The sequence below is a fragment of the Pseudopipra pipra genome, chromosome 25 (assembly GCF_036250125.1).
Source record: "Pseudopipra pipra isolate bDixPip1 chromosome 25, bDixPip1.hap1, whole genome shotgun sequence".
Lineage (NCBI taxonomy): Eukaryota > Metazoa > Chordata > Aves > Passeriformes > Pipridae > Pseudopipra > Pseudopipra pipra.
In genome coordinates this window covers 4,088,762-4,104,566 of record NC_087573.1, presented here as the reverse complement: position 1 = coordinate 4,104,566, position 15,805 = coordinate 4,088,762, and the positions used below count along the sequence as shown (strand labels likewise).

At 47.7% G+C, this 15,805-nt stretch overlaps 1 protein-coding gene across 3 annotated transcripts in view; it reads right to left on the bottom strand.

The window, feature by feature from the left end:
• MAGI3 (membrane associated guanylate kinase, WW and PDZ domain containing 3) overlaps positions 1 to 15,261 on the bottom strand; it is a 68,195-nt gene extending 52,934 nt beyond the window's left edge. For all 3 annotated transcript variants that reach the window (XM_064635678.1, XM_064635679.1, XM_064635680.1), the window contains exon 1: positions 14,871 to 15,261. In XM_064635678.1, the coding sequence (XP_064491748.1) occupies positions 14,871 to 15,192 (322 nt within the window). In that variant the 5' untranslated portion in view covers positions 15,193 to 15,261. The remainder of the gene's footprint in view (positions 1 to 14,870) is intronic.
• Positions 15,262 to 15,805: the final 544 nt, after the last annotated feature.

Genomic DNA, 15,805 nt, shown 5'->3' with positions numbered 1-15,805 from the left:
ATTCAACAAAGCAGAAAGTGATTTAAATCCTTTTTCTCTTTGCTCCATCTCACCCACCATAAGAAAAAACAGCTCACAGAAAGAATTTCCTCATGTAAAAGCCCTTTTACTATTCCTACAGCATGACACTTCACATTACCAATCGGAGTTTGATGCCTGAATGGAAAAATATCCTATTTTTAGCAGACTTTTCACTGAGAGAACAGTTGGTAGGACTGAACACTTCGGAATTTCCCTGTGAATATACTACACACACTTGTGTACAAGTACAGACTGATAAAAAGGTTCATGAAGACCCCAAAGATCCCATCCTTGGGGCCACCACTGCTCCCGAAGGGCCACCGATGTCTGGGGAAAATAATTCCATTTTAAACACTGTCCACAGTTTAAACAGTGGCCCATCCACACAGCAGTTTTCATGTTCATTCCAGGTCTCCTCCCTGTGCAAAGGCCAGAGGAAGTTGATAACCTCCTGCTTCCTACCAGACACACCTGTTCCACCTCTTCTGTTATGCAATTTGTGCTAAAATCAGACATGGGCAAAGTTTATTAAATCTGTGTAAATCACAGCACTGTAACAGTGTTCTCCAGTCTCCAGAGAGTTCCAGCTCTCAGTATTTGGGATAAAGAACCACTGGAGTAACACAAATGCTTCCAATGCTTCTTCAAGAGGCAACTGCCAGCTCTGGTGTCAAACAGCTAATTATGGGAAAACAGCCTGAAATGAGGAGCTGTGCAAATCACCTATGCTCACGTTTAAAAACTGTGCTGAGAACATTGTTTCAACAACAAACCCACCCCTGATTTACAAATATTTGTAATTCTGTGTTAAAACCACAACTGGAGTTCAAGTAAAACGAGGGCACCCGCCAGGACTCACTGATGGGGAGGTGCCAAAGGCCACCTGAGCTGTGGCCTCAGGGCATCCCACCTGCTCTCAGACACTTCAGAGGGGTTACCTCAGCACTGGTGAGGCCACCCCTGGAGTGCTGGGTCCAGTTCTGGGCCCTCAGCTCAGGAAGGACATTGAGGGGCTGGAGCAGGTCCAGAGGAGAGCAACGAGGCTGGGGAAGGGACTGGAGCACAAGTGCTGGGAGGAGAGGCTGAGGGAGCTGGGGCTGTTCAGCCTGGAGAAGAGGAGGCTCAGGGGAGACCTCCTCACTCTCTGCAACTCCCTGACAGGAGGGGGGAGCCAGGGGGGGGTTGGTCTCTTTTCCCAGGCAACTCTCAGCAAGACAAGAGGGCTGGGTCTGCAGCTGTGCCAGGGGAGGTTTAGGTTGGAGATTAGGAAGAAATTCTTTACTGAAAGGGTAATCAGCCATTGGAATGGGCTGCCCAGGGAAGTGGTGGATTCTCCATCCCTGGAGATTTTTAAAAAGAGACTGGATGTGGCATCAGTGCCATGGGCTGGGAACCACAGCGGGGTTGGATCAAGGGTTGGACTTGATGATCTCTGAGGTCCCTTCCAACCCAGCTGATTCTGTGATTCTGTGATTCTAAGAGACACATCTGGCTAGGGAGGACCCACATACCCTGAAATATTTCACAGAACAGAAAGACATAACACACAGTACAGCGTAAACAACAGTCACTCCACTGCATTTATTTGCTGTTCAGACGAACATTAAGCACCCTGTCCTAATGAATGCCTTTAAGTATTAGCAGCATCTCCTAATGAGCATTAATTAAACTTTTCCAGCATCTCTACCTTCACCAGAGAAAAGTAATTACTCACTGCTGTCCTACAGAGAGGGAAATAAAATCCACAGGATTAGGTTTTTTTAGACTGAGTAAGTAGGGCAGAGAGGAAAGCCTGCAATTTAGAGGCAAGTTGTGTAGCCTGTAATTCCACACGAGCACTACTTCAGGCCTTGGATTGAGTAAAACAGTTTTCCTGCTGCCTGTAAATAAACCACAAAATGGGGTTTAATAATAGCACCAGGTCTGCCAAGGACGTAACTATTTGTCTTTTTCAAAATTCATAAAGAGGACACAGCACAAGCTGTTACCTCAGCTGTTCTGCATGGTTTAACCCCCAGCTGCACACACCCCTCGACAAAAATATTTTATTTATATATATGGCATGTTAATGCTTCTGTAATAAGCCAGTTTAAAAAAGCACGTGCATGAGAGGCATCTGAAGATGTCTCACAGAATCATCACAGAATGGTTTGGCTTAGAACAAGGGATAACAACTTCAATGTATTAATACAAAATTGGTTTATACAGCAGTGACCAACTCTCAACATGAAATAAAACCACAGCAACGTCGTCAAACTTATGTCATGAGCATTTTTTGCAGATGTCAAACACAATTCGTCGAAGTTCACATTCCAAACATCATCCTCCGAGGAAGCACTGTCAACTCAAAGGAAAGCCAAGCCAATACATATCTCAAAATACTCCTCAGCACTGGAACATCACATTTGATGACTTACTGGTCCTTCCCCTCGATGGCAACCCGCACTTTACACAAACAAGTCCTCCCTGCACCAAAGCATTTCCAATTTAATCTCACTGCAAAGAAGATTAGTGAAATTACTGAGAGATAATAGTTGCAGCAACAGAGGTAAAAATACTTCAGTGGCACTTTTGGTCAGCTGATTTCTGAGGACTTCTTTAGACCAATAAAGGACGAAACAAGCCATTAAACATAATTCCCTGGGATTAATATAGGGCTCTGCCTCTCTTTTACATAACAGGATTCTGAAATTCCCCCCCCCCCCCAAGTACATGCATTAGGAGGAAATCATTTCTACAAACCTAAAACTTTAGGGCTTAGTTATTTCCTGATAGTTCTGTGGTTTTAGAGGAAATAAACTGGATGTTAATCCTCTTGCATTTAATGGGTAGTACCAGCACACTCTGCTGCTGTTTGTTGCAACAAGGTCATGGCAAACCTGGCGTATAACCAAGGAAAAGTCATATATACTGGCAATGAAACCTCAAAGTGGGGGAATGGCTTAAGTGGTTTGGATGTTACTGTTGTCTGTTTGTGAAAAAACAGCGTCAAAATAATTTTAAAATCCACAGAATTAAAATCACAGGAAAATTTCACAGATTTCTCATAGAAGTCACAGCACAGGAGGGAAACACTTAATCAGCACGTTGGCTTACACCGAGCTCAAATTATTTGTCAGTGGGTTTATGCTTTGGTTTTCAATAATGTCAGGAAAAGAAGAAATAACTTACTTACATGCAGCTCTGTCCTCAGCTGCAGGACAGAGCTGGTGGGCAAAACCAGCTGTGCAAACATGAGAAACAGGCCAGACAGAGCACACAGCCCTTGCTTCTGCTTCAGCTGTGCTTTTGCTGTGATCTTCCAAAAAGTCTTGCAGGGAAAAGGAAAACTCACATGAAGACAGGCACTTCTGCTTTCTGCTTCGATTGGTATTTGCCAGACTCACTAAGTTTTATGCTGGACACCCCTACCCTGCTATGTGCTGCTGTGTTCAGAACCCAAAATGCACACCCAAAACACTGTGCATGCTTTTCCCTAAAGTTTGGCTAAATTACAGCAACTACTGAAGAGATATAATACTTTAAAAGATGCTTTCTTTACTAAATTAGACAGCAAACCACCCAGCCATCTGAAGATTATATCACAGAATCCCAGAATGCTTTGGGTTGGAAGGGACCTCAAAGCTCATCTTGTTCCATCCCCTGCCATGGGCAGAGACACCTTCTACTAAACCAGGTTGCCCAAATATATATTCATTTTGTTATATCTAAGTTCAGTTTGCTAAAGCCATAACCACCACAGGAATTTCATTTTCAGAACAGGTCTAAAACCAGGCTTTTGCCACATAAGACTTGGTGACACCGAAAAATTGAGACCAACATGTTGAAAGCAACTGCTCTAGAGGAAAAACCACTTTCTACCCTAACAGTATTTGCACTAACAACTTAATTTGATAACCTACATCACTGTATCAAACAGTAATTAAGCAGCCACTTCAGATGGAATTTTTTCTCTCATCTGTTCTTTCATCAACATGAAAGTAGATTTTATTTCTTCCAGCTGAACACAACACTGGTGTTTATGCCACTGTGCCCTGCTCCCACCCTGACTGGGGGACCCACCTAGAGGACTGTCTGCCAGCATTCCAGACCCATCAGCATTCCATGGTGGCACTGAGCAGGACTGGGGTGACACCAACAGCTGGTTCTTACCCCCCCATGACCATGACACAGAATTCCCACCTGGCAGCTCAGCACTCACTCCCCTGCCCACCCAGCCACAAGCTGCAGAAACACATTGAGAGACCTTTGCTGAGCCAAGGGGGGGATCCAAAAAGACATCCTGGAGAGGATTCCAGCCGGGCACTGCAGAAGAATCCATCCACCACGGATTCCCAGAGGCTGGCCATGGCCAGTCCCCACACCAGCACATCCCACTGTGCCCACAAGAGCCATGGACCCTTCCAAAGGGCAAACAGATGGGGTCTGGCAAAACAGTTCCCAAACTGCATGCCGGGCCCTCTCGTGCATGCTAAACCAGTCCCTAGCACAAGGGACACAATTTGAATCCCAAAACACAATAGCCAACACTGAATTGCTCTCAAAATACAACTGCTGAGCGATCCGAGTCCAAGGGAAATTAATTTCTCCCTAAACCCTTTATCAAAAAAATCCCTCTGGCAAAGGCAGCAGGGCCACTTGGGCAGGAACTCGGCACTAAATACACTCCTTTATGTTCTCTACATTCAAAGCCTGATATACAGCCCAAACCACCAAATGTCCATGGTTGTTTTCCAGAGCAGTTTCTGGCAGACGACTGCACAGATCTCCCAACTTGTATTTTCAAAATTCAAAATGGCCTTTGGTGTTCTTCCCTAGCTCAGAAACTGGCTGACACTTCGTACCTCCAACTGCACTTGATTACCAGGAGGTAAAAAGCACTGGGACATACAAACCACTCATTTTAATTCCTAGGACATGAGATCTTTATTCATATTTGCACTACAAAGAAGTGAAATGCCTTATGGCCAGGCCTAAAAACGTGTGTGGGTTTTTAGTGTGATGGGTGAGGAAGGAGCTGCTTCTTTCTTTCAAATGACTACAATGTTTAGTCTGTGATGCACCTCAAGGTGAAAGCTTCTGAACAGTGTTTTTATGTAAACCTGTAATGGTCTGTATTCAGCTACTGAGTGTTGTAAATTGGCAAGCCAAGAATCCAAGATGGAGTAAACATTACCCTGATTCACAGGACAAGCTTGTCCTCACACCCTGTCTCAGAGTGCCACATTCCTCAGCCCCAAACAGAAATACAAGTCTATATTTATAGTCTGACAAAGCATGGGAAGACTGGAAGTGTTCAAGGACACATTGGACAGGGCTTGGAGCAACCTGGTCTAGTGGAAGGTGTCCCTGCCCGTGGCAGGGGGTGGAATGAGATGAGCTGTAAGGTCCTTTTCAATCCAAATCATTCTGTCATTCCACGATTGCCATGTTCCAACTTCACCAAACAGCCAGGACACACTCCCACCTCAGCTGGGCACACCTGGAGGGGAGGAATTTCACCCTGGCAGAGGTGTCTGTAGATGCAGGGTCTCCACCAGCTCCTACTCAACCGACAGAAAGATAAAGCTGGAAATAACATCCAGCATGTGAGGGAAGAATTCCCATGTCTCCAGTTCCAAGGTATACTGGGACCAAACTGGGAAAGCCCTGAACATCTGTGCCTTCCCACACAGGGTTATTAATTAGCAGGTACAAGGCACTAGACCAGCCAGTGCTACAAGGCAAAGTTCAAACGACGACTGAACCTCCTGAACCCGACTCCAGGGACGGCCTCGGCACGTCACAGGCCTGAAGACATTTCCTGCTATCAGGAATTGCCTGCTGTGGGTTATGGGCTGGTATTTGTGCTGTGAGAGAAGAGCAACAAACTCCTAATCCTGCTCTTTTGTGCTGTTACTGCGTATCCCCCACTAATTTCCTTTGTGTCATAATTCCACCTTTTTCTGTCCCACCACACAAGAGTTTTTCCAGGCTGGTGATACCTTTCTTTGTATCTCCTCTAATTCTGTCTCTTTGACATAAGGGGAACAGGCATCCTCAGAGTACTCCCTAGTACTGTCCCACATTCCCATTGGATCCACCCACCCCCACATGTTGGCTCAGACACCTGTGATGGACCAGCTTCTTCCCACCTGTGCCAGAGACAGTCCTGGACAGTCCCAGCCTCACCAAACCAACCCAGTTTTGTACAGCTACAACTGTGGCTGCAGTCAGATTTTGGGTTAGAATCCCATGTCAAGGCAAACCAGTCTGGATTTCATGTTCACTAGTTCCAAATGCAGCGGATGTAAGAAGTGAAAATTTCAGTAGCAGATAATTCACACAGTCATGTTGACCCTGTTGATTGCCTTTACCACCTATTTGAAAGAATACTTCATTACTATGCAGATGGAAAACGCATTTCCAGGCTCCAAACCCCAGAATACTTCTGATGTTTATAGAGCACCCCCAATCCATATTCATCAGACACCAGCTGCCAGGCTGATTGTATTTATTACCAAAGTCAGTAATGAAACAGCACTGAAGTAGAACACAAGAAGAACCACTATTCAAGTGTACCACGATCTGATAGGGCTACAATTCAAGCTTTGCTTTTTTTGTACAGGTAACTGAAGAGACATGGCAATTAAGAGCTTAAGTGATGCAACTTTTTAGCTGTGTCTCGGGAAAATAATTTTACAATGGATCGAGCTTTACAAACTGAACTGCTATTCAGCGAGCGAAGAGTGACGCGGGGTGGATAGTAAACACACTAGTGATTTTCAATTTGAAAAGTTACATTCAACTGAGAGCAATCACCAATTCATAAAAAAATTACAGGCTTGAGAATCATACATATTGAACAGTAGCTTTAAGCAAGCTTTTTTAAACGTAGCTCTGAGAACACTGCTGTAAAAGCTCGCTGTCAGAGAAAGCCCAGAGTTATAACTAACAACCTGGGCGTGCTTTGAAAATGAAATCACACTTCCACAGAAAGCCACTACTTTAACATGTTGCACTTGCATATGACAATAAAAGCACGGTGACAGAAGCCTGAACAGAAGATTGCTGTGACTGGGTTTCATAGTGAAAGCTGCACCTGAACTACCCACGGGACGTGGCTGTGTGAAACCACCTGTACCTGCAGCTCCAACAGCAGCACTGGGGACAGCTTTACACAGGTTTTACACCCCTAGCTGCTACTCCCTTTACTCCATTAGTGCCTTTGCAGTCTCCTTGACAAACACCCTTTCTAGGATGCTCCCCTTTTCACCTTGAGAATATGCTCTTGCTTTTAAAACCACCCAGCTTGGGATCCAGCCCGTCACATCCAACTGCTGCTGGAATGCCACCTGGGAGCTGCTCCCATTCCCACTGTGACCCACTGAGGGCCCAAAAAAGATTAATTTAACACAAATTCAAACATCAATTAACAACAGAGATGATGACTTTCTTAGAATTCTGATTTTGGTGATGATGCAGCAGATCAATCCAACTCTGCAATCTTCCTGCTGCATCTTCCCCTCACCTTCTGTTCAGCAGAATTAAATAAGGAATTTACTTGCAAATACGAAGAGCTCATATTTTTCTTGATCCAAATCTAGTACTCTCAGGAATACTATGCTTTGAAGAAGAAAATTGTTCCTGTTCAGGGAACAAGAAGTGATTTAACTAACGGCCCATGAACGCGACAAGATAGCTCTTAAAAGGAAGCATCATGAATTAAAAACAAGAACCAGAAGAATGAATTCAAAGACCTTAAAAGAGAGCAACAATGAAAACTACAGTAATTTTTTCAGCTGTCTGTTTGAATGCACAATTCTTGTCACATTTTAAGATTTTTTTTTTTTTAAATTAGCTTGAAGCAGATGCTTCAAGAATAAAGGAGCACAGTGCATAGCAAGTCTATGAGCACAGCTTGTTTACTTCAGAAGTTTCCAAAAACACAGTTTAGTTTTGAAGTGTCTTTCTTTTATTAAAGCAAAATGAAACTTGTTTAAAAAAAATTAAGGGTGTTGTATCTTTTCAGAGTGATAAAACCCAGCCATTTTCTACAGCCAACTGACATTTCATTAAAGCCAGCCAAGAACTGAAGAGCCATATCTAGACAAAAATTATGGAGATGAAATCTGCTGTTGAAATCACGACTTCTAATAAAGGTTCATCTTTATTTCATTCTTGGCTTCATTCACAGAGAAGAGAAAGCCTCCTGCCACTGTAGACTAGCAGTAAAATTACATTTTCAAGGGTTTTAAGTAAGTTCTCCGCTGACATGGAATCCTAAGGTTGGGGCTTAATAAAAAACCGGCATATAGGGAAGAATTTAAATCAAAACTGTCTACCTGAACAAAAAAAATGTCCTTCCAGGAACAACTGGAATAAAAGTGGTTTTTCAGTGAAAATGAAAACTTGATTCCCCTAAAGGAGGGGACACGGAGGAGGTGGATTTGGAGAAGGACACCAACAGCACCACCTGCTCTGCCATCAGCTCCAGGTAAATGCCTCACTCTGCACTATCCTACAGAGTCTCTCCTGGGAGACATCAAGGAACGGAACAGGGAAGAGAATGGCTCTCCTGAAGGGAACAAGAAAGTACAAATTAGTCACAAAAGCCACATGAGGCCTCGTTATCATCTGAAACGAACGCGCCAAGAAAGAACAGAATCATTAGAGGGCATTTATGGTGTGATCATTAACACAGAACTCATCACAGTAAAATTCAAACAAAGGAGTGCGTGAGAGGGAAAGGCAGTAAGGTCTGTGCCACCAGCAATATGTTTTATATGAAGAGTAATATGAATAGCAGGATTATAAATTACATGCACACCCTGATACCCAGTGCTATTAGTGCTTGATAGCCCTCTGCATCCACACATCTGAGATGCAACTCCCAGCTTTTTGTGCAAGGCAGCTCTCAACCTGATGCAGAACAGCTTTAGAGAGACAACAGAAAGCATTTCCCCTTCAGTTTTCTTTTTCAAGACAGCACATTTATCTTCTGCCCCACCTCATGGAACTGGGATACCCTGCACATTCATTCCAGCAGCCTTGTGTGCTCTGAGCTTTTCCTAGTGTGGTAAAACGACTCAAACTTTCCTTTTTGGTACAGAACGGGTCGGTTCCCCACGAACCCTCAAGCAGGGAGGGCAGTTTTCCACGGCAGCCCCCAGCAGCCCCCACCCAACACCCACCGAGGGCTGCGCAGCTCCTCAGATTTCCCGAGTAACACATTCCTCTGTTCCATCATCCCGAGCTGGAGCGCTGCCAGCCTCCGCAGAAACGCAGAATTAGGGTAATGCCTTTCCTCCGAGAGGCAAAATTATCCTTGTGTGTGTACTCTGATCTCTGTTTTAACACGGCACATTTAGAATTCATCCGATTCTGTGAAAACAGCCCGGGAGTGCGGCGCTGCCTTAATTGCCAAACATGCAAATGTTTACCCCCACACGGAGGCTTTGTACCCACCTCAAGCACAAGAGGAAATGTAAATGAATCTCGGATACTCAGCTTCGAGTATTGTGTCTCAAGTGCTGAATCCTGATCTGAGTCACTGGATTCATCAGCCCCGTTTTCATTCATTCTGCTCCAGAAAAGGGACCCCCAAGCAGGGGTGGTAACATTCCCATTAGCTCCTGTCAGCAGTGGAGGCATTAGGCATCGATCACAGCCACGGGAGAAAATGCATCCAGCAATAAGTTGTCCTGTAAGCTTGTATTAGATTTTGATCAGGAAGATAAGGCCTTGCTGGCTTCCTGCTCCTCAAGTCCCAGGAGCATCACATGATGTAGGGAAAGTCAGACTCACAAAAAATTGGTTTTATACCGAGTCCATCCACCTGTCAATCTCCTCACCCTCTGCACTAATGCACTGTAATTCAAATAAAGCAATGGATCTGAGGCAGTCAGAGATGTCACATCAGGAAGCTGCAGACAACGGTTGAGTGCACACAGAGCACAAACAGCTTTGGGCTGGGGTGTACTGGATCCACCATAAAACACGTGAAGGGGTGAAAAAAGATCCCATCAATTCTTTGATATGAACTGGGATGTCCTCCATGTGTCCCACTGGGAAAAAACCATCACAGCACAAACTGGCACTTACCACAGGCCAGGCAATCCTGACTGGAAACAAGGAATAAATGCCCCAGCTGGAGGAAGAGCTCCAGCTATGAGTGTGAACATCAACTGTGAAACAAATCTACAGGAAATCAAGATTTAATAGCTTCAGGAGCACTGAAAAAAAGTTAGTTTGAAGACAGCTTTCCATCATTTTAAAAGCATTTAAAATGCTTTTCCAGTATTTTTTGACCAAAGATCACTTTTGACACAACGGAGCCAACGTGCATTCCCTCCGTAACCAAGGGACCAAACTATGCGCTCTGGAAACATTTCTCAAGTGGAAGAGCTACAAGACTCCGCCCATTTCTTCCCAGATGCTAGTTAGAGTGGTCATGAAACCATAATAATTGCCACAGAGTAGCAGTATTCATCAAAGCTCCTTAGTTTGGAAGGAAAGCACATTCCTTCCTACGTAGTATCTGGCAAGGCAAGCTGCAGAAAGAGGAACTTGCAGATATCAGTGATTTTTCTTACTTTAAGCCTGCAGTCTAGTTTTGATGTATTTTGGCTACCATGCTGCTGTGAAGAAAGAACACACTCCCAAGTTGTATTGAGGAGTATTTTAGTAAACAGGCTTGCCTGCACATACAAACATCTTTCTGCCTAATTCTGAATCATCACAGAATCATCATCATCATCACAGAATGGTTGGGTTGAAAGGGACCTTAAATACCATCCAGCTCCAACTTCCCCATCACAGGCAGGGATGTCACCCCCTAGATCAGGTTGCTCAGAGCCCCTGAATGCCACATGCAATCACAGATTCTATGCAATCACAGAATCACAGCATGATTTGGGTTGGAAAGGACCTTAAAGATCATCTCGTTCCACCTCATGCCACGGGCAGGGACACCTTCCACTAGCCCAGGTTGCTCCAAGCTCCATCCAGCCTGGCCTTGGACACTTCCAGAGATGGGGCAGCCACAGCTTCACCGGGCAACTTGTTCCAGTGCCTCACAGCAAAGAATTTTTTCCTAATTTCTAATCTAAACCTACTCTCTTCCAGTTTGAACCCATTCCCCCTCATCCTATCACCACCAGTGCTCGTAAGAAGTCCCTCTCCATCCTTCTTGTAGTACCTTCATCTTTTCAGTACCTTCAGGTACAGGAAGGAAAGTGGGTACCTTTAGAAGATGAACTTACCACTCTGATACAACAGATGTGAGTAGAGCAAAATGTTTCCCTTTTTCCTTTAAGGAAATGGAAGAACCTGCAGCAGCACCAGCCAGTTACAAGGATAACACCCTAATCCAAGTAACACCAGACAGGGAAGGTCCTGGAGCACACAGCAGCCATCGTTTGGATGCATGTAAGCAGGTGATTAGCTGGGAACCAGCACTTCCCAAGCGTGGCTAAAATACAAATGGACTCATTACACCGCACCGGCCGCCTCCGTGCACATCCATACTGATATCCCACTGCACGGGCAGCCCCAGCTCTCTGTAGGGCTGCTTTTCTCATCTGATCAAGATGATGATGAATTATATATAAATAGAGGTATGGTTATCATCTCAGTGATCACCTAGAATTTAAGTTTCATTCAGACAACTCGGATCTCAGCATCAGTCCAGGTGCGCTGGCAGAGCTCGAGACTGGCCTCCCACAGACTTTGCTGTGTAAATCCCTGTTGATACCATATCCATGGATTTTCCAGCCATCCCACGCACCTGAGGCCGTCCTCACCTGGGACACAACACCTACCCCCAGCACGCAGGTCTTGTTCTCCCTCCTCAGCTAATAAAGACAGAGCAAGAATGGGAAGGACAAATTTCTTCATCAACAAAATGGTCCATCATTTGTGATGTGCAGTTAACAGATGGCGTTCAAATTAACATTCATATCCTTCGAGTGTCTTATCAAACAAGCCTAAACAGCATCTTGAAATTTCCATTTTAAATTTTCTGTGAGCTTGCAAGAAGTATCACAGACAGATTTTACTGCTGTCAACTAAAGCTGTTGCTGCCTTTAGTGAAGGACTACAACTGTGACTCGAACTAAAGCAGTCCAGCTCCCCAATGTGCTGCTCACCTGCACAGACCTCACCTGGAAGATGCAGCCAGCTCTTAATCACCAAACTTGCCCTTGTAAAATGTTGAGGCAGGCTGTGAGCACCCCTAAAATTCAGAGACAAAGACACAAATTCCTCACTGTCGACCCCCGACATCGGATGCCCTCAGACTTCTGTCCCAACAGCACCCAAAGCTGAGGAGCAGTGGGGCAGAGTGCTCCATGCCTTTCAACATGATGAGGAAGAGCAATTTTGACTGGGGAAAAAGCATGAGACACAGGACCCTGAAGACCCTGAAGCAATGCAATTATGGGTCTTTGAGGATTCTGACATATTACAAGCACACCAGAGAGCACCAGCTCCCAAGCCCTTGCTCTCTTCACCTCCACCACACACACAACCCCACGTCTTCCCAGATGGCTCCCAAAGTCTGGAAGGTCTGGACGGTTCTGGATGACAAGGGAACACAAATTCAAAGTCACAGGTCTTTACAGAGAATGCCTTGTCAACAACTTTCCTAATTACATACACCCTGACTGGAAAACTGCCACTGAGCAGCTGTGGCAGCCTTGAAAAAAAAAAACGAACAAAACCCAGTATGTTTTAAAATGCTGTATTTAAGGACACTAAGTCTAACACAGAGAATGACTACAAAAGTCATCTGATGTGGTAAATAAGCTTGCAATATGTTCCAGTACAGGAAAAATCGCTGGATCTGAAGATTCAGATTGATGTGTTCCAAAAGTTATATAAAATCAGCACGAAAAATGCAACTTCTCTTTTACCAACTCACCTAGCGTTGGGTTTACAAGCTCGGGATGACTATGCTAAACAGCACAGGCCCTTACAAGACTCCAGCAGCAGCTTCCTTCTGTTGAGAAAACCATTCCTCTATTTGAACTAGTTACTAACCCACAGGAGAATTCGGCTCTTATCTTTTGGCAGCTACACTGCCACACCACGCTCACTCAGCAAGAGCCTCATCCAAGTCTGTGATACTGAAAGTCTGCTGGAAAATCCTCTACACCAAAATGCTTGCTTTTGATTAAACCATCCAGTGACTCTGCAGAAATTAAGAGACTTTCTTCTGAACAGCAGCCCTCTCTCCTCATTAAGTGGTATTGATTCACATGCCCAATATTCTCCTTTTTAACCTGAGTTTTAACCAACCTGCTGGAATCACCAGCCAGTCCTGTTGATCTTCTGGACCCTTTTCCCCACCAGTACCATATTCCCGACCTCCTACCTCTTCCACACCACCCAGGATTTAAGGAACAGGCAACACGTTGCTGTTACCACGAACTCCTCATGTACATCATGTGGCTCTCACCATTTTCTACTATTAATCACACCAATTTCTTCTAAATCTTTTCTGCCAGTTTGTACAGTTTGACATCTCTGTTGTGGAAATTCCCAGCACAGGAATACCCCTATTTCCCTCCATAGTAAACACAGAAATCCCTTTGAACGATGGTTTCATCTTCCACAAGCTTTCTCTTTTTAAAAGAGATTATTATTTTCTATCTTAAACAATTTGTCCCTCTTTTTTTTTTTTTTTTTTTAAATCCTCTTATTTCACATCTAACTTGCAGCTGTTCTTTTCTATTTTCTCCATTTGGAGATCTCCACTTCTCCAATTTTGGGAATCAAAACATCTTTCAAAACCTACCAGGCTTCTGTAGGTGCTTTTAAGGTGTGTGTCTGACATGAATCAGGACCAACAGCACAGTCTCTATATGTGAGACGACTTTTCATTAGTGGTCAAACGAGGAAAATCCAATTTAAAATACATATTACCTGAAGTCAAACAGCACCCAGCAGTTATGAAAAAAGGACAAGACAGGTGTTCAGCAAAGCAGCTCTATGAGAAATACTACTGGCTCCAGTCATGGAAATACTGAAATCCGCTGGGATTCAGAGAAAAACAGTTTTTTCCCAAGACAGTTTCTCATAAGACATCAGGCTCACACCTGGAATACCTGACGGGGAAAGCAGCAGGTACGTCTGGAGCTCCTGAATCATTAGCTCGTGTGGCTGCAGGTGCCACTATTCGGCATTAATTTGACATTTGACAGGCACGTTGATAAAGAAGAACTTACCACAACCATCTGATACCACAAGCTAATTAAAGAGTGCTCAAAATTAACACAAACCCATGGAAAAAGAACACCCGGGAGTTCCCTCTAGGTGCCTGTCTTTGGCAAAAACCAGCAGGACGGAGCGATGGCAGCAGCCCGGCCATTCCCCACTCACCCCTCCGAGCAGCGGATCGTGCGAACACCACGGAAAACAACTCCGAGAGGACGCGGGGACCCTCCGGGAGCGACCCGGGGGGACAGCGGGGGTCACAGCGCACCAACACCGGACCCGAGGAGCATCCCGGGCGCGCCCCGGCAGAGGCCGCCGGGCCGGGGGACCGCGCATCGCCCCGGGGCCACCCCGGCGCTGCCCCGGGACGGCGGGGCCGCCCCCCCCGCCCCGCCTTCCCGGAGCCGCGGAAACTTTCCCAGCGCGGCACCCTCGCCCCGGCTGCCCCCCCGGATCCCGCCCGGTTGCCCCCCGGTTCCCTCGGGCGCCGCTCCCCGCCGCGGCCCTCCCGCCGCCCCGCAGGGCGCCGGCGCGGCCGGGCCTACGCGCGGCCGGCTGGGCGGCGGCGGGAGGGCCCCGGTCCGGCTCCGTGGCGGCGGCGGCGGCGACGGGAGGAGGGCCCCGGTGCGGCCCGCGGCCCCCGGGGCGCTCACCTGGGCGCACGGTCTTGAGGCGCACGGGCTCCCTGAAGTGCCGCACCACGGCCAGCGTGTCGCGGTGCGTGAGGCCGCTCACGGGGGTGCCGTTCACCTCCAGCAGCACGTCCCCCGGCGCCGGCGCCTTGCCCGAGAGCAGCACGGGGCCCTGCGCGCCCTCGCCGCCCGCGGGCAGGCGGCCCGCCAGGTACGGGAACTCGCCGCGCTCGGCGCCGCCGCGCAGCAGGTCGGGGTCCGGGCCCGCCGGGCCGCCCCAGGACACCACGCACTCCTGCACCTTGCTCAGCCAGTGCCGCTTCTTGCGCAGCGTCTTGGACATGCCGCATTACACGGGGCGACGCTGCCCGCCCCGCGCTGCCGCCGCCGCCGCTCCCGCCCCGGCCGCGGCTGCCGCCCGACTGCCGCCCCTCCGCGCCGCCCCGGACACGCCCCCGAGCCACGCCCCTCCAGGCCCCGCCCCGTCCGGGCCGGCCCCGCCCCTCACGGACCGGCCCCGCCCCTCCGTGCGCGCCCCCTGGACCCCCCCGGGCCGGTCCCGCCGCGCGCCCCCGGGCTCGCCACGCCCTGGCCACGCCCCCTCCAAGGTGGCCACGGCCCCCCCACCGCTGGCCACGCCCCCTCCCTGGGCGGGGCCGGGGCCGTCACGGGCGGTGGGGCTGCGGGACCGGGACGAGGTGCTGTGTCTGTGGGCTCGGCCCCCCGGCAGGGACCCCTCAGGGCCGTACCACGGGCAGGGTGTGGCCCCCTCGCCTGGGAAGAGCCCCTCAGCCAGTGCCCGCCCCGGCCGGGGTCTCCCCTCAGGCAGGGCTCTCCTCAGGCAGAAGTCCCCCTCAGACAAGAGACTCCCTGGTTGCTCCCACCCCAGGCAGGGGCTCTGCTCAAACAGGGCCAGAGTTGTCCAGGAATCTCCTTTCAGACAGGAGACCCCAATC